General features: G+C 42.9%; 1 protein-coding gene and 1 long non-coding RNA gene across 3 annotated transcripts; one reads left to right on the top strand and one right to left on the bottom strand.

Moving 5' to 3' along the window:
• The first annotated feature begins 9,032 nt into the window (after positions 1–9,032).
• On the top strand, positions 9,033–15,352 carry LOC136180487 (uncharacterized). Its single transcript, XR_010667129.1, has 3 exons — positions 9,033–9,177; positions 13,627–13,811; positions 15,084–15,352. It is a non-coding gene; the product is annotated as an uncharacterized lncRNA (long non-coding RNA).
• On the bottom strand, positions 14,120–19,210 carry si:ch211-151h10.2 (uncharacterized protein LOC567699 homolog). Of its 2 annotated transcripts, none has more exons than XM_065960386.1 (9): positions 18,955–19,210; positions 17,996–18,269; positions 17,847–17,911; positions 17,274–17,406; positions 16,194–16,312; positions 15,932–16,112; positions 15,593–15,676; positions 15,395–15,490; positions 14,120–15,300 (listed from the first exon to the last, which is right to left on the bottom strand). In XM_065960386.1, exons 1-9 carry the CDS (start codon positions 19,101–19,103, stop codon positions 14,965–14,967), a joined length of 1,437 nt encoding a protein of 478 aa, XP_065816458.1. In that variant the 5' UTR covers positions 19,104–19,210; the 3' UTR covers positions 14,120–14,964. The 2 variants fall into 2 exon arrangements, with proteins under 2 accessions (XP_065816458.1, XP_065816459.1); XM_065960387.1 differs by having other exon boundaries at positions 14,125–15,300; positions 17,996–18,130; positions 18,955–19,093.
• Between the last annotated feature and the right edge of the window lie 43 nt (positions 19,211–19,253).

Consider the following 19,253-nt stretch of genomic DNA (forward strand, 5'->3'; position numbering starts at 1 on the left):
ACAAATAATGAAGCGTCATTTATTCTAACACTACAGTGCTTTAACGGGAAATCCACTGCAATTAAGAATAACTGAAACTGTCTTAATTGCTTTCATTGAACCATGATGAACTTTTTCTCTTATTTCGATGTTGTGTGTTCTTCTCATGCTGAAAAGAATAATTAGTCATTTCTACAGCAAATAAACTTGAACCTTGAAGCCTGAGTACTCGTGACAAGGAGTCAATTTGGCAAACATCTCTGCTGCTTGTCTGGTCCAAGAAATCCTGCAGTGTACGTCAAACCTCGGCCCTGGGGGAGTGAGCAGGGTGAGGGAGTAACGCAGGGTGGGACACTGCTGGTGAGACAGCAGATTGGCAGTTAGAAACAGGCTGGTGTCCACAACTGGTGCTGGCCAGAGTCAACAGTCCCTGGCAGTAACATCTCCACACGTTCGCCTGCCCGGGCACACGGCTACTTCCTGTGTCACACATTCGCTGACACTCGGAACAGAAATGGAAAACATGTGCTAACACAGGGAGTCAAATGGGAGAGAAGCGTACATAGACTCTGTTGTTCCAGCAGTGAGGGACACAAAATGCTTCCGCCTTCTCTTCAGACTTGGTTGTTTAATCCAGACTGACGCCTGTCTGCAAAAACTCCAGGGAGTATTTATCTAACTTTTTTCTGATTAGGTGTCAACTTGATTGGTCAAGAGGGAGTGTCAGTGTCAGTCTGAGGTTTAACATCAGAGGTTACACACATTAAGATATTTTCTCATAGTCCACTGCACAGCTCCTACATTGCACCTTTTGTACATTTTGTGCTGTACAAATTCTATTTTATATATTATAATAGCTTCTTATACTGTACTATTTAAGTTGTTGCTAGTTCTGCGTTATTTCCTTGTTAATTTTTTAGCACCAATACACCAAGTCAAATTCCTTGTATGTGTAAATGTACTTGGCAATAAACCCCGATTCTGATTCTGATTCTGAACTGCTGTGTCTGAGAGGTCATATTTGGTCACCTTCTTAACAGTAGCCCAGGTGTGCATGTGGTTTACTGCTAAATAACACAGTATGCTCAGGTGTATATACCAGGGTATAGCAGAATAAGATATTAGTCATGAAACCAAAATATAATACCTAGGAACCCAATATTGAGTGATTTCTTGTTTTCAAGCTCCTCCTGAGTTTGCAAGCAATTTTTGATGGAATCATTCCTCTCCTACGCACCTTTTAAAAAAGATGTAGTTTATTAAAGTTTCAGTACTTTCGATACTTGATCATTAAAATAACAGTATTGTACCGTTGTTAAAACAAGTTATTGAAAAAGTATCTGAATTTTGCCGTCCTTAGTGTAAACAGTATTTCACTTCATTGCATATAATTTATTGATAATGACTTTAATGCAGGAATTATCTAGTAAGAAACTGATATTAAACAAGTGAATAAATCATTTTAAATATAATAATGTATATATTAATAATTAGAATAATTAAAAATCAATTGATTGCATTTTACTAACCTAATGCATTTGTTCTCTCCTGCTTGAAAGAAAACCTCTAAAGAAAAGATTCAAGCCTCTTCTGCAAAATGAGTCCTTGTTAATAAACTCTTCTTTCTTTTGCAGGTTTCATCCCTCTATCTTACTGTGGCAGAGTAAAGGAGCTCTCTCTCTCTGTCTCTCTCTCTCTCTCTCTCTCTCTCTCTCTCTCTCTTTCTCTCTCTCTCTCTGCAGAGAAGCCCCTACATTCCAGGAGAAATCGCAGAATCAACAGGCATGAAATTCATTTCTCACATGGCCGCATCTGCGCCTCCTAATCATAACCTGGACTGACAATTCAACCCCGCAGTCCATCGCCTGCTCCCTCCTTCCATTCTGGCTTCCCCACCCACCCCCTCGTCTCACCCAAAACTCTCTTACCTCCCACCGCTTCCTTCGGCCTCCCTAATTGCATTCAGTTAGCCCCCCCACGTCATTAGGCCCAACAAAAAACAATTAACAAACGCCAACTTTAATTAAAGTAATGGCCATAAGGGAGCTAGTGACCTGGTTCCTCACCGCAACTCCATCCAGCCAACCTCCAAGCAGCACACCCGCCTCCTGGCCTGCGTGCAGGGGAGCAAGGTGGGGTGGGGTTGGGGTACCGGATATGTTGTCAGGGTGTCTGAACTGACTGACTAATGGTTGGTCAGAGCGGGTGATTAGGCTGTAAGAGGCTGGAGGGGGGGGGGTCCAGTTTGGTCCTCGAGGGAGACATGTTTTCAGGGCTGTGGGGAGGGGGGCACAAACACTCCGATTCATCATCTGTGTGCCTAGAATTATATGAAAGTGATGAATGTGTAAAGTCAGGTAAATGACTGAATTAGAGTAATGGCTGATTACAGCAATTTACCCTGAGCACTGCCAGGAATATACATTCCAGTCCGCAGCACACGATGCTGGCTTATCCCAGATGCTGGGCCTGCATATGGAGGAGGGGCTGGGATGGAAACAGTGCAGGTTCTGGTCAATGTGAGCCCGTCACAGGGTGCTGAGTGCACACCCAACCTTAAAACTGTTGGTGTGATGCAAATCCCCAAAATAGAGCATCGGGAATAATAATAATTAATGAAAGAAAATGAGTTGTGTGTACCTGTGAAGAACGCAGGAGTTGAAAAGATATAATAAAGATATCTAAATCAACTCTTGGATAATGAGATATAGACGAAAGATGAAATTAAGAGATAACAGATAATATTACATGCACAAATGTATCTTCTTAGATGTGGGAACATTGTGACGCTGCTAATACCAAATTGAACAACAAAGGTAATAAGGATTAAAAACGTATTCTGTTTAGATCAAACTGGAAATGATTGACAGGAAACTTTAAATTTAACATGCCGTTTGTGATATCAAGACTTCAAACTGAACTGATAATCGTCAGCTTAGCTCGAGCTCCTTCAAGAAAAGCACAGCCGAGACAATCGATCATAAATAGAGTGAAAACATGCTGAGAAATTCTGGTTTTAAATAAAGTTACAAAGGTCTTTTTTTTTAACCAAACTGGACATAGTAGCTATATCAACAAACTGAAAGTACTCATGAACTTTATTTTAATATGAAGGTATGATTGGTGAGGCACTCACTTACTTCTGATTGGTTGAAGTGAACATAAACAGACCTTAAAGGAAAAGTAAGCAAACTACATATTCAGAGACTGTGGAGGCCCAGAATGTGTATCAACTCAGTGATTAACACCTCTACTTCAGAGCTTAGCATCTTGACTTCCTTGATTTGCCTACAACTTAAACCTGAAGCTCTGCCAGGGTGATAATATACTGTACTTCCTTAATATGGTATGGTATAGCTAAATGTGTCTACAAAGGTTTGCTGTGTGTTGTTACTCAAAGTCTACTGTATAATATCAACACTAGGCAGCCTGATTAAGAGTCTGTTAGTGAGCCTGTGTGTGTGTACAGTGAGTGTAGTGTAGCATGCGTCAGTACAGTCCTGGGTGAGGGTGCTCTGGCAGCGCTGTGCTCCAGGCCCCTCGCTCCCTGGATTAATGCCGATTGTTTGGGAATGACTTGGAGCTCTGGACCACACAAGGAGAGCGAGGGGGAACGCCGAACCTGCGAGGGCTACAGGAGAGGGAAACAGAGGGGAGTCCAGGAGGGATTTTTTTTTTTTTTTTTTTTTTAGTAAGCAGCTCCCTTCGACTTCTCTCTGTTTCCTTCGTTTTTCCACCACACACACCGAAACACTTTTTCTCTCTTTTATCACTTTCAATCTTTCTGTTTCCCTTTTTCCTTTCACCCTTTGAAAACCATTGAGCCGCACTCGTGCCTTTGCTTTCCAAGGGTCAAGATGAAAATGTCCCTGTCGACAGCCCCTACCTGCACCACTGAGTGTGTAATAATGTGTGTGTGTACCTTTTTTTTTAGCATTCTGTGGGAGGTCTGAAGCAAAGTGAGGGAGGACGCATGGGGATGGATATAAAGAGGACAACAATTCATCAACACTGGCTTTAATTAGCTGAACTCTCACTATGTGCCTCGCCAGTTTTTGGAGTGAGTCATTAAAGATGGCCAGCGTTTGTGCAGCAGCGAAGATTGTTCTGTAAACATGGGGAAGCATCACGAGTATATTTCTTTGCAACGTAATCAGTTCAGTCAGCGAGTTTAGACTCTCCCACGTCATCCAACAACAGTGGAGGATGCTGACAGAGGGAGCTTTGCCTGCTCAGCCCTTAAAGTTCCAATTATGTGAAAGAGAAGAAAATAAAACACATGAGCTGGCAATGACAGGAGACACGAGACTGACAGCTGTGTTTATGGAGCAGGGTGTGGGAGGCTGGAGCCCCGCCGATTCACTCCATCCAGAAAAATGGCTCCCATGACCTGCCCAGATGCTCCTGTGACTCGATAGCGTTTATGTTGGAGCGCCTTATAAATCAAGTAGGAGCTTCATATCAAATGCTTTTCATTCACTGTCTGCAGAAGGCTGAACTCACCGTCTGGGATGGTCGGTTTTAGGTTCCCAAAGGGTGAACAGAAGTACAGTAAGTGTGTGTGTGTGTGAGTAAAAGCATGGTGTGTGTGTGTGTGAGGATGATGATGATGATGAAAGTGGAGAATAATCCGGGTCGAGTCACAGATTTTATCTTAACTGCGAGATGAACACATGACAGGAAACATTCACATGAGACAGCGGCGTTTGGGACGTGGAGTGGGGAGGGGGTTACAGACAGTGTGTGTGTTTGTGTGTGTGTGTGTGTGTGTGTGTGTGCGTGTGTGTGTGTGTGTGTGTGCGTGTGTGTGTGTGTGTGTGTGTGTGTGTGTGTATGTGTATATGTGTTTTTACCTATTTAGGGTACTTTTACCTATTTAGGGTACTTTTACCTATTTAGGGTACTTTTAGCTATTTATGACCTAATGTGACTGTTAGTGTGATTGTTTGTTTTCATGTTGAGCCTCAACAAAAGGTCATTTTCTGTCACAATGTGATAGACAATAAAGTTTTTTGAATTTTGAACTGTAGCACAAATGAGTAAAAAGAGAACAAACACAAATCTGTTTTATAGAAAAAAAGAACCCTAACTTACATTGGTAATTAAATGTTTTTATCGCATCGTCTGTGTGTGTGTGTGTGTGTGTGTGTGTGTGTGTGTGTGTGTGTGTGTGTGTGTGTGTGTGTGTGTGTGTGTGTCTGTGTGCGTGATAACAACTTCATTAAGCAGACATATCAAAATATAATTAATATCACTTGTGGATTTTCATTTCATGCATCAAGTATAAATTGATACCATACTGCTGACTCATTAAAAGTGACTAAATGTGAATCGTTAAGTTTTTTTAAACCATTAACATTAGTGCAGCTCAGAGGGGACAACCACAAGCTTTTGTAACAAGAGAGATGTGAAAACCTCTGTGTGGAGATGCATGCTGGCTCAGGAAATCTGTTTGGTATTCTCTGCATGCTAGCTGTGCATTGTTGTCAGCCAGCGAGCGTTTGAGTGATGTCTAAGTTTTTTGTTTTTATTTTGCAGAATGAGTGCACTACAGTCCACTCCAGAGAAATCCCTATATTCAGCTCAACTCCCTAAAGCGAAGCAGTTCTGAGAGCCAGTCTACCAGATTCTGCTCCTCGTGTTTTCCAGCCCTGTGTGTTACTCCCGTCCTGATTGAACTCACCTGCGTCTAGTTATCCCCTCATAGTCTTATTTCATCCCTGTTTGTTCTTCCTGTTTTTGCCATATTGTTGTGTCTACTGTTGTTTATCTTCGTCCTGGCATTTTTCCTCAAGAGTTTCTCTCCGTGTGAGTTCAGCCTGTTTATTAACCCTTGCCTTTGGTTTTGTTTGCTGATTGGATTTTTTGGTGTATTGAACTGGACTGAATAAACACCTGTCTGCTCTTGTGAAGTGTTGCTGTTGGAGCCATTGTGTGGACTTTGTGTCAATTTCATTCTGTGTGGAAGGAGGGATGGAAGAGGGATGTGTTCAGGTCAGTACAACCTTTTTTTGTAGCCTCAATCTTATTAACCATATATGGTGTCATCTTTCTTCACAATAGCACGTACAAAGCCATATTTATATAATTTATTACACTTCTGTTGTTGGGGAACTTCATAAATATAAGAAGATGTTCTAGGTGAATCATGATGGTGTTCCTGCTGCAGGGGGGTGTGTTCAGACCCTGACACACTGCCTTACTTTCACACTCAGACCGGAAAGCAGATCAACCAACGTTCATGAGAAACCATGAGAAAAATTAGTGAGCTACAAGGCAACGCTCAGTTTTTTTTTTTATTCTTCTACTGGGAGTCGTTTTCATCTCACAGTTTTCTTTGGGACACATCCCTCCTTCCAACTTTCCCCAACCCTCTCTTTAGTTGACTCCCACTTGTACACAACCCCAAACACACCCCGTCCACCCGCCCGCCCCATAGGCTGCCTCTCTCCTCCGCTGCTGCCAAGAATAAGACAGGCTGATGTGGGGGCCCCGTGGGGGAGGCCCCGCGCTGGTGAAGCCGTTCCTCCTCCAGCCTGAGCGCTCACTCTGCTGAGTTCGTCCACTTGGCTCTGTTTATTTAATATTCAGTCAGCTGTGGGGAGTGGGGTTAGCCACAGCTTATAAAACTCAGTCAGCATGACCAAGATATAACCCCCCCTACCCACACCCCCACCCCCCCATTTTTTCCAACATCCACACATGCCCTTAAACACACACAAGTGCACAGATATACATATGACCACACTCCTGTAACATACTGGTGCATCTTCATAAAGAACAAAGCATGACCAAATAATCTGATACCTGCAAGATTTAATTTACACTTTTACATGTGCCCATCCATTAAGATAACAGTATGAATATAATTTGAAAAAGAGCAAATCTTGAACTGAACTGGAATAATATCCTTTGTGCGGTCTATTTATTGACGTGTTAAAGAGATTATTGCATTGCTAGTTATCTGTAGAAATAAAGGGTCTAACTAGATGAGTTTTTTTCACTTTGTCCTAATTGATCATAGACTAGTTAAAAATGGAGTCTTTACAGAAAGCAGGCTAGTGCTGTTGTTAGTTTTATTTGACCATATATAGTTGTTGAAAAAATTCAAATAAAGCTTCACAAACAAAACATGCCTTAAAATTGAGCTGGAAGTGGTTTTATGCAAGTTATGCAATCTCTTCCAGATTTTGCTCATTCATTGAAAAGAGGGATGCATGGTGTCAGGTTAAGTTTGTGCCAAATGCAGAATGTCTGTGAGGTTAGGGAATAGTTTTGCATATTTATTTATTTACTTATATTCTGCACATTTCAGCAATAAGGCAATTGAAAGCGCTTCACACAAGACATGAAGACACAAAGGAAAAAAAGGAACACATTGAAAGAGGTCATAAAAAAAAAATCAATAAAAAAATCCTTAAGAAAATTAAAGAGAAACTCATGTATAAACAAAAAAAACAGAAGCTTAAATATAAAAAGATAGTTTTAAAATAAAGACTCAAGGGAACAGATTTCATCAATAATGCATCACGGTGAAGTCCGAAAACAAAAACCATAAAAGGAAGGTCACTTTAATAGAAACAAGCATGGAAACAAAGTTGCGGGCAGCCTTTCATTTCTTGGTTGTGTAAACTATCACACTTTTCCCTTCTTGCACTTCAAAGGTGAACTCAGGGATGTAATGAGCTTAGCCGTTTGACTCGCATTAAGATGACTGAACAGAAATGAAGCAGGAAGCGAGAGAGAGAGAGAGAGAGAGAGAGAGAGAGAGAGAGAGAGAGAGAGAGAGAGAGAGCAGCACCACTTCAGGACTTCAGAGGAGAGTTGGCCAATATGGATTTGTGTATGAGCGGGGCGGGTGTGAGCATCTTAATAATATTCCCAGCAGCCCATACTCACTCCATCCTGCTGGGAGCGATCCCAGTGTGCTCCATCTACGACTCGACTGCAAGGCTCCATGGCAACCTCCAGAGGTCAGGGGTCATTGGGAAAGGTTGCTTTTATCTGCTAATGAGGTCGGTACCTGGGGCTCCATGTCTCTCCTCCTCTGTCTCTCTGCATCTCCCCTGCGCCGTCGTAGGCGGGGGGAGCAGCCGATGTGAATGCCATCTTCACTCATCTTTGCTCCTTGAAAGAGGGGTGGGGTGCAGGGATGTGCCAGGGGAGGGGGGGGGGTTGCTCATATTCGGTCGTGCCCTGCAGGGAAGATAACAAAACGGCTCCGAAATTGCTGTCCCCCAGTCTGGCTCCTCATTGTGAAATAAGTGTTCACATGCAAATCAACAATTACCCTACAGGCCCCGAGGATGGTGTTCCCCCCGCACCTTCACTTTAGGAGTTTGATGGATGACCTACGCGGCAGCATGGTTTGTGTAGCGTTGTACTTACTGTTAAAGTGGCCTCTGATTGATGTTTTGTTTGTTTTGGTTTTTTTTAAACACAAATTAGCCGCGCTGAAAGAGTCGTGACAGAACGGTCAAACAAACCATATGATTAACATTCACCTCTTTACATCGCTTACAAAACTCCGAGAAAGAACCGGAATCAGTTTATCCTCTGAATTATGGACGGCTCGAACTAAATAAGTGTTGAATGAGACACGGGGGCTTTGCATTAGGGCGAGCTGTTAATGCCCCTTGAAAAACACACTTCCCTCGCCAGTCTGCTCCCACTATATCACACAAGGCTCATTGGCCCATGTGCCCCTTCAATGGGGCAAAACAGGCACCCTCACCAGCCCCTGTCCCTCTCCCACACCCCCTCGCTCTCACACACACGCCCCCTGTCATGTTCGCAGGACTGAGAAAGGAGTCCATTAACTCTGATTTAGTGGCTGTGTCATGCGGTCCCCTTTGTGAGGTGGTGACATTCACTGAATAGGAATCAGAATTCGCTCCCCCTCCTCCTCCTCCTCCTCCATCGTTCCTTCTCTTGGCTCCGGGCTCAGGGTATGTGGAGGGGTTCGTGTGGCTCCAGTAGGAGTGTGAGGGGTCCACAGTTGTTGCTGTGGGGGGGGGGGGGGGGATGTAGATTGGGAGGGTTTTGCTGCCACATGTCTCTGAGTGGCGGACTCTTTGTGCCTGGGCCGGCCTGTTTGTTTAGCCTTTCCTCAGAGAGCTGCTTCACACATCGGTTGCCTCGTACACATGACTGAGGAGGACGGGCTGAGGAGGCCATGACACAAAGTTTAGAAGCTGGGTAAGGATCATGAGGGTGGTGTGTGTTGTTGTGTATATCTCAATTTGTAATACCTTGGAAGCTGTGATATTAGTTTCAGTCTCCGTTGTTGTACTGAAGTTGACCGAGGCAAACTGTTGAGATCCTGGAACACGTCTTTGAAATGAAATCTGACAAGGCAAGAACACAAACAAACAAAACCTCAAGGTTAGCGGAACTAATTTTGAAGAGATAACAAAAGCCAGTGGTTGTAAACACCCATCTCTGTTTGCAGACCAACTTCAGTGTTTGACTTTAACCCACCATAGGACCCACTCTCTGTTATTGTGCAAGTGTCTCTATCCTTTTGCAACGGTGGAATATAATTCGCTTCTCAATGTGCTTTTTGTTGAGCAAATTAAAAATATTTTCATAAGGTAAATAAACCGTTTATTTGTTGACAGCCCCTCTGTTTGCCTGACCACGGGTTTTCTTGCAGCAACACATGTTACTTTTAATGCAAGCCAGACCTAATCTTCCCTTAAACCATAAAACTCAATTTGTTAATTTGAGCTAAGTGTTTCCTAGTGATCATTTAAATATCACACTGAGCTTCAAAAATTCCTCAAATCAGAACTCCAAACCACCAGGTTTAAAAAGAATGAAACCAAACCATTTCAGCCTGTACAGAGGTATTTAAATGAAATAAAGGCAAGCACCAGGCAGACACCCCAAGGGAAAACTCAACGACTACATTAAAGGAGCAATAGGTAGCTCTGACACTCAGTGTTTCAAATGGGCACTGTGGTCCAAATTCAAAACATTGGAGAGGGCTGTCCCCTTACGACCCCTCCTCCTCAGAGCTGATGTGAACTCACGTTGCTATGTAACGGACGGAAGCTTCAGTGTTTAGCCAGCTCTGCATTGGCTTTGAAACCTTTCTGCGTCCTAACCTCTCTAATCGTTTTTTTAAAAGCATCTCCAATATTGATCCTAGTTTGATCCGCGTTTCTGCTCATGGAGTTCATTAGAAATATGCAGAGGTTTTTAGGTCGGGTACAATCACTTCTATCTGAACCAGTCCGCTTCCATCGTTGCCACACCTGTTGGTTTGCCGTGATAGCTGGTCTCATATCTGGCAAACCAAGATGGGCGTCCAAAATGGCCGTGTGGGGGCGCCTTAAAACCGCCTACCTTCTCCGGTCTTAATAAATAAGACAGACCACTCAGGACCAGAATCTAAAGTTAGAAGGAGGACATACTGGCTGCTGCATTGTTGTCAAAGAAGCCAGCACTGTAACATGGCATGTTTCCTTAATGTCTGATGATACAGTAAGGTCATGTTATGATTTAATTAGAGATATCTTACAGATTTCATTTTTTTTTAATGATTTTGATTTCTCTTGTTTAAATGTTTGCTTGAGTTTTCTATCACTCTTATCAGAAGAGACTTGTTGCTTCATTTAGTTCAGAAAATGTTCCCTACATTGGGAAGATGCCTGTTGTATGTTTTCTAGGGGTACACTGTCTAAGCTATTTCTGAACATTCAACCTGTCCCGACAGTATTTAACCAGTTTTATCTTTATGAGCTACGTTAGAGCGTAAGGATTAGTGCAGGATAAAATTACACTTTTCAAGCAGTCCAGAATAAGAAATACAGAGTTCAGAGCATCTTGGCTCGAAACATTTCCAAAAACCATTACTTCTTGGAGAGGAGTACTAAGAAATCAAACTGTCAGTACATAGCATTCATAAAAGATGAAAGATAGGTGATAGTGGCAATGGATACGGATAATTTCAGAGTATTATTCCGAAAATCTAAGAAAAATCCTCAGCTGAAAGATTTATCATGTAATGCTTCAAAGTTTCAGACAGCTACATTTGGAAAATCCCCCACAATTTTATGAGATTTCTACTCAAAATAAGTTTTATTCTTTCAAATGTAGTAGAACCTATTTTAAAGATATATATTATGAAACGAAGCATTAATAATAATCCACGGAATAAATCTTACTCTGGTGAGATCACCACTTCAAAATCGTCTCTGTAAGAATGTTTGGGGTATTTTTGTCTCTGCATGGAGTTTAAAAAGTCGACCATGCCTACTGGCCTAACAGCTGTTACCCATTGGTATCGATGGCTGTCGCTCATGACCTTTGGAGAATCCATCCATTCCTGACAAACCTCTCCCAGCAGCCAGCGGGTCAGGACAGGCTGCTGCCTCTGGTCTCAGCAGTGTCGACGCCAGAAGGTGAGCCCGCGTCCACGTGATGGGGAGGAAACAGGAGGGCGCCGAGGTCAGGACTGATTATTCTACCCTGCTCGCTCTGAAAACAAAATAAGAAAATATTTACACAAACAGGCAGCTTAGTATTTCCTACTGATTGGACACATGTTGGGCCCATTTGTCTCGCTCTTTCACTTTTATCCACCGACACACACAGATACACTCATGCTATAAACAAATAGACACTTATAGGACACTTCTTTTTTGTAGCACAGTTATTCTTTCACATTGAATTCTGGATGTTGGAGCCGTTCAGCCCCAGATTTAAAGTCCATTAATGTCGTTAAGTATCAGCTCCCCTCCAGCCATGTAAGATCAACCATAATAAGTTGCGAGTTTATGGACCTTTGCTCCCCAAATGTCTACCATGTTGCTAATTGCGTACATCTGTGGCTGGTGTTTTGATGTTTTGTCTCAATGTGCAGCTGTCCGTCCCGTTTCCAACAACCTCTGGTTAAAAGTGGCGTTGCCCTCCGTTATCTGTGTCCAGCCCTTAAATAGAAGTCATGCATGTGGTTTGTTACTCATCAAGAGGGCTTTGCTTTCTGGAAAAAAAACCTCTTTAATCCAACCTAAAGGCCAGCCCGGCTGAGTGACTGAAATCAAAATAAAGAAAACAACACATTTGGGCTTTATAGCAAAGTAATGGTTTTGTATAGAATATGATGTGGAGCTGACTCGTGGCAGCAGAAATGGTTATTTAACTCTGGCATAAAAAAAAAGTTGAACAAAGTTGAAAAAGATTGTCTTAAAAATATAGTTTGTAACCACAATGGGCTTCATTTAAAAAAAAGTATCTCTGTAGCCATTTTCACACATGTATTGAACTCCAGAAAATCAAAGCAACAAGGATACAAAATTAAGGTATTGCTTAAGTTAGAATCAGAAACCAACTTGATTTATGTGTTAAAAAAAATATTGTCTATATTTGACCTACTCAAAAGTGACATTTTTTACATAAATAAGAGTTGAAGGTGTTTATGTCAGCAGCTACACCTTTACCTGCTGTGTGATTTATTGTCAGAGACTATCTTTGACACGCTCCTCAGATCATTGGATGAAGACACACGACCTTTAGATGGAGCTGTAACCATTTATCAATCTGGGAAATGTCACTGCTATTAAGTTTAAAGGTTAACAGGACCCCCGCCATCAGCATGCACTTACTCTCACACATGCACACACACACACACACACACACACACACACACACACACACACACACACACATGCACACACACACGTTCATCGCTCCTACTAGCATGTTTGGTTGTCCTCCCCTGTGTTTGGTGTCACTGTGCATGTTTCATCCATACAATACTTTTTCTTTACGTTGGCATTTTGTGTTTTTTTTATTCTATGAGTCTTTTTTGTGTTTGAGTCTCCCTACATTTAAAATCTCAGTTTAAGGTTATTTATTAGACTGTGCTCTCAGTAAGTTTAGTAACAGGGTCTCTAGTTTGTTTATATCAGAAAACAGCCATTAGCACTTCTGCATGGTGTCTCTCAGTGCCATCAGAGGAGGGATCAGCACAAATGTGCGCTATGTGTACGCCAGAGAAACCTGATCCTGAGTAATTGTCAGGATAAGGCGAGGGATTGACCTCTGCCATGAACCATATTTTCTGAAACAACACACACTTGAGCTGGCTTTGAAATAGCCTCTCCTCCAGGACTGGAGTGGCCCGTGAGGAAGCTGCTCATCAACTTTTTAGTGTAACTAAACAAAGCCTGCGGTAATTTCATTAGCTCACTCTTACATTCTGAGCGAGCAGATAGCCGCCGCTGCCCCCTCTGCCCCCTCTGCTCCCTCCAGACACCGTCCCTCTGCTGGCTATGACATCACATCACAGCTATGTGAGGCACGAGTGGATCTGGACTGGACAGGGATGGAGCCAGTTTTGAAGCCCATGTGTTTCAGTCACAGCTAATAGAAACAACCCTCCCCCCTCCAGGCATTTATTAAAGCACTTATTAAATCAATCAAAAACTTCTGTTGTTGTCTTTGACTGTCGGACCTCAAAGCAAAATGTGGTCATTGTTATTGTAAGAAAGCATCCAAGACGGCTATGCTCTGTGTATTCAGGATTGGTCCATGGAAATTGTTACATATTCATGTGGCCTGTCATAACATTTTCTTTTTATTCAAAGCTCTTGTCCCTAACTTCAAATACCCAAGCGCACAACATCTCTCCTCCCGCAGCCTCCACATCCCTCCATCCGTCCAGACATGGTGTGTTTTTGTCTCTGGTGTTGTGACAGCTCGGATCCTGCAGCGTTCAGCTTACATTCCTTTCATCCTACATCCCCCCCCAGGGGGTCGGCCCCACCTCTCCCAATCACTGCCCCAGTGTGAAGGAGCCCGACAGATGCAGGAACTGGCAGATGGTAGGCAAGTCCACGGTCAAATGACATTAACGTCATGTACTGTACAGACTCCTAACAATTATGGTTTAACAGGTTCCGTTAATAAATGAATTCTTATTAGAAGTCCTGCTTGCTCCAGCAAGAAAAGTCATAAATCTGTTGGGAGAAAACTCTGTTGACTTTTATGCCGTCAGTGTTGAAGCTGTGGTGTAATTGAATTTGGATCAAAGACATTCACGTCTTTCAAAAAGGTCTAAAGGGCTGCTCAGTTTTTAGTAATAACAGAAACGCTTCCGGCGTTGACCTCCACTGCCCTCTTATACCTTCCTCTCCCCCCCCTCTGCCCTCAACAAGAAATCTCTGCTTTGAAGAGCTCAAGTCATCACAACCACTTAGTCTGATGGAGAGAGAGAGACGCAGGGGGAAAAAAAAAGTTCTGGAAAAGTAGATAAAAGTCTGAGATTTCTTAGCTTGTAACCGATCCCTGCACATCAGAAACATATTTCAGAACACCATAGATAAATGCAGGGTTTTTTTTAACTTTTACAACACTGTGGTGTCACAGACTTTGGATAAGGCTTCAGACGGGGGAGTATCATAATGACAATAAACCAGATCTAACACTATACTCTGAAAAAAAATGATGTTTGATGGAATTAATCAATACATTTCAGTTTATAACAAATCTTGATCTGAAAAGAATGCCTGACTCTCCGTCATCTGACACAATATGAGATTCATCTGACACACAGTGGTCTGATCTTATTTATGGGCCACATGTTTGAGCGGACTGTCCAACATTTTTCCTCCTATAAAGCCGATTGAAAGGAAAAAGGTCCAGGCCTCATTGCGGACAGAGATCTGCGGTGACTAAACTTGAGGTTTGGTTTGATAGTTTGAATGAATGCGACGACTTGTCATGCTTGCGATGACTGGTGGAAGTGTGCCCCCTTGTGTTTGAAATATTCTTCTAATGGAAAGTCTTGAAGACACAAACTACAGCAACATACAAAAAGTTAATAAAAAAAACAGACAGGCATTGAGTTTATCAGAGAATAATAAATAATACATTTTCAGACAACCAGCAAATGATCAACATTTGAAAATAATTCCTTTGGTAACTGACGCCTTTCTATATATAAAATCTGTTGCATTAGTAGAGTCTGGTAAAAAATCACTTCCTCCTCCCAGATTTGCGCAGGCGACTAATAGTGGAAGAGAACTGCAGAGCTGACCTCTCACACAGTAACAGAAGAGGGTTTTTTTCTGTGTTTGTGTTTTTCTCCGATGCAGAGGGCAAGCTCTGGTGCTCTGGTGACACAACATTTGTGCGTTCACCGTGGAGATGAAGGGAAGTCTGTGGAGATGCTGAGCCTGAATGGGCCCCTTCTGCATGAGCAATGAGCCCTGCATTCCCGTCCTGATGCCCCTTTCCAAGTCCCTCCAGGTGGGCCTGGAAGGTAGAGGTCTGCTGCTCCATGGAGAGGAAATTCTCCTGCACCTTGTCAAACTGTGAAGACAGAGGAGGTTTTTTAGTCTTACTGGTGATTAAAAGCTGTAAACAACAACAGCCTTGTTTGTCTACCAGGCAGCGTTCAGATTACCTGCTCAATGTTGGACTGAAGCAGCAGCTCAGGCCACACAGACTCACTGCTGCTGCTCACACTGTTGCGAATATGAGTGTGACTCCAGATCAACTCCTGTTAAAAAAAAAAAAAAAAAAAAAGGACAGAGAGGGTTTTTCACTGAAAACAGATGAAAATTAAGAGTTGGGGTTTTTTATTGCTTGAGGAGAAGTCTACCTGCAGTAGTTGTGTGCTTTCTTTCAGATGACTCTGGCAGCGCTGAAGTCTTTTCCTGTAGCGGCCCAGGACTGCAAACAAAGTCTTTGCCAAACACATAAGAGTATTACAAACAACACTCGAGGGAGAAGACGAGGGACAATGTTAATGTAATCAACCAGATTCATGGTTCTTAAATGAAACTGAAGCATCGAAGACAACAGACAAAACAAACGTGAACAGAATGATAATAGTTGTAACTAAAAAGATGTGGAGGTGTAGTTAAATAAATGAAAAAAAACATCCATCACTTTGCTACCAGTTTACCACAGAGCTAGACAGACCTTCACACCTGCTTACCTCTGCATCTGTCAGGGCCGAGGCCAGGTCCCTGTGGCCTTGACTCCCCTCTTTGGAGAGTGTGACCCCCGTGTGGAGCTCCTCCAGCTGAGTCCAGAGGCCATCCAGGCCCTCCAACATGTCCTTCACGCTGGACTCAAAATCCCCCTGCACCTGGACGAGTCTGCACAGTGAGCTCATCCTATCAGAGAGGAAGCATGTTAATCCGATGAATCAAGTTTGCCAGGAAAAGGGCGGGATGTACACTAAATGTTAACCTCACCTCTTCTGCAGGTAGGTTCTGATGAGCTTTACTTTGTCAGTCAGTTTAGAGTTATAATCCATCTCTTCCAGGGTCGCATCTGAGCCAATATCTGCTTCTTCCAGTTTGTAAAAAACTGACTACAGAGAAAAAAAGAGAAGTTTAAGAGGGCTGGGTATTTAGGACATTTGCAATACCTCTGCAAAGCCTACGCATCATCTGGCTGTGCAGCATTTAGGATAAATATACACATCAAAAGTCAAACATGAATTTATGTGTGCACAACCCTGTCATGTAAAAAACTTAAAGAGAAGAAGAAAGTTTGCAGGACTCTCTCTTTGCTCTTTTGCATTTTATATCCATCTCCCACTGACACATCTGTTTTACACATGTCAGTGTGCAAAGCTTCATTTCATAAAGTTTCAAATGTGACACTGATTCCTGGAACAGTCTCAAAAAAAGAAAAGGGAAAAGAGTTGCTAAAACCCAACACGGGGACTGTGATAAAATAATGGCCTTGTAATAAAAACATTAGAGAGAGGGGAGTATCATTTTAAAAAAAGACAAAAGAATTTATAGCTGTGCTGGAGGCCTCCGAGGCTCTGTGATGCTCAGGGCAAAAGACTTAAAGTCTTGAGCCTAAGGCTGGTGTCGGAAGGAAAGGCAGCACATTTGTAATCATTAAACTCACATGAAGTTACAACTGTACAAGTAATAGTTTAGATCGGCTGGTCAAACAAGCATTAAGCAAAAAAAGACTAAAGGAAAGTTGAACCATAGCAGCGACAGTTTGGCAGACTCACTGACACAACATGAACACAGACAGGAAATACATAAGGAGAAAAAAAAAAGCACAGATATTTCTCCTCCTTGTCAATCAGCTTTGCAGCTCGGTGAGGGAGTGTGAGTGTTGCCCCGGGCTAGAATATCTGTCTTTGTCTGAGTGCAAGGTCTGATCTCTGTAATATCACCAACAAAGACTCCACACTGATCTACATGCAGAGAGTGACTGAAAACACGGGAGATGACAGGTACTGCTGGAGGCTGCTGTGTGTGTGTGTGTGTGTGTGTGTGTGTGTGTGTGTGTTTCCTCCCTCTTACCTCCAGCCTGCAGATCTGAGTCTTTATGTTGGGTACAGTGGGGTCTCGGAGGGGCTCCTGAAGCAAACACAGCAGCAGGCTGTCGGCCAAGGCGAGGTCAAGAGGAACGCCCGGGCTCCTCCGCTGAGGCTTCCTGAAGAATCAAGAACACCACTGAGAGCATGAGTATGGATTTGTTCAAAACATTGTATTTTTTTTTTTAACTCAAATCCCTCAAGGATGACACTTACATTTTATCTTGAAAAAGTAAAAAAAAACTGACACTGACAACCGGCACAACAGTCGCCACATCGGTTTTAAAAAAAGTTAGAGAGGACAATTGTGATAGTCCCTGCAATGTTTTTTTTAAGCGTGATATAAAATAATGATCACTAACAGGGAAGGAAATTGCAAAAACCTATTCAAACCATGGGAATGACAGATTCCTTGATAAACATTTATAGAAGCTGTTTTAATTCCTGAAGTGAACTTTTGGCTCATTTGAGTGTAACAGATGAGTAGATAAATCTCTGCGTCCGTTTCTGGTTCTTATATGTTCTCTGAACTGTGAGAAAATGACCAAAACAAACTCACCATGAATACTGGATATTCCTGTTTTCAGACACGACTTCCTCTTCCATCCTTTGTGCACGTTCCCCCTTGAATAGAAGCAAAGTCACTGAATAAATATAAAAAAGACTCACACGGTGAAATGAGATTCATTTCATGCAGGGCGTGCTCACCTGGGTCCGACCTGGCCGCAGGCTGCTCTTCAAGGCATGGACACAACCTCCCAGGCCCATCCACACCGAACACACTACCACCAGCCTCCAGCACACATCCACCAGTAACACAGAGGGGTGCAGCGGCGCCTCCACCTGGCAGACAGACCACACTGCAGCAGTAAGAGCGAAACTGTAGCAGCCTCTAAAGTTCAGATTCCAGTGTGGAAGTTTCCTCCGGATCTGTGACCAAGATATCTCCTGTGGCTGATAAGCAGCTAGTGTTTCTCTTAAACTGAGGGAGTAATGAGGAATAAGAGAGAGAAAGAGAGAGGCAACAGAAACATGCATTTATGACAAAAACATAAGAAAATGAATACGGCCTGAAGGTAGAATAACTCAGATAAGAAATCATACAGTTATATTATTATCCCCAAATGTTCTCCTTTGACTTATCATTGGAGTGACACATGTATTTCAAACTGACACTGAATTTTTTTAACCGTAACACATCATAAGAGAGAATAAGAATCTGATTTCATGTGCTTTAACTTTGATCTAATTTGGTTTCTTTGGAAATCTTGTTCTCCAGATAAGAACTGAAAATAAGTTCTGGATCTGTTGAATGAGGCTTTTCCCACTCAGCTTTGCGATGATGGACAAACTGTTGCTGTCCAGAATCAAAGAAATAAATCACTGAACCGGCACTTTGCTGTATGACTGACAGTAAGTACAGATCTTTGAGCTCATGCATGATGATAAAGAGAACCCCAAGGTGTGACATACTGACAGATATCTGCCCAAACAGAGCAGGAATACATACATCTGTCAACATGCTCAGTGCAGAGATGGTGGTATAGGACCATCATTTCACAAAGACCTCTCCGCACTGTAGCAGGAGATCATAAAAGCAGATGTCTCTCAAACACCCATTCAAATGAAAAGGCCATTTGTTGAGTGACACACACAGGTCTGCCTACCTCTCCAGATTCCAGCTCCTCTCAGCAACTTCTCCCTCCCCGTCCTCCATGACCTCCTCCGTCCATTTACAGGCCCCGTCCCAGCCCCCTCTCTCTCCCTGTCCTGACCCCTCCTGACCCCTGTGGTGGGAGACCATCAACAGAGGCATGACAGTGACGCAGACGCAGACACACACGGAGACATGCCGGTTGAAACTGCGGCCCGAGTATTTAGCTGACTAACATTCAGATGGTTAATAAGTGATTAGTCCCGTAACACGACGAGCTTGTCGGACAGGCTCGACAGGAGGAAGTATTTA

Source organism: Labrus bergylta, chromosome 11, assembly GCF_963930695.1.
Source record: "Labrus bergylta chromosome 11, fLabBer1.1, whole genome shotgun sequence".
Lineage (NCBI taxonomy): Eukaryota > Metazoa > Chordata > Actinopteri > Labriformes > Labridae > Labrus > Labrus bergylta.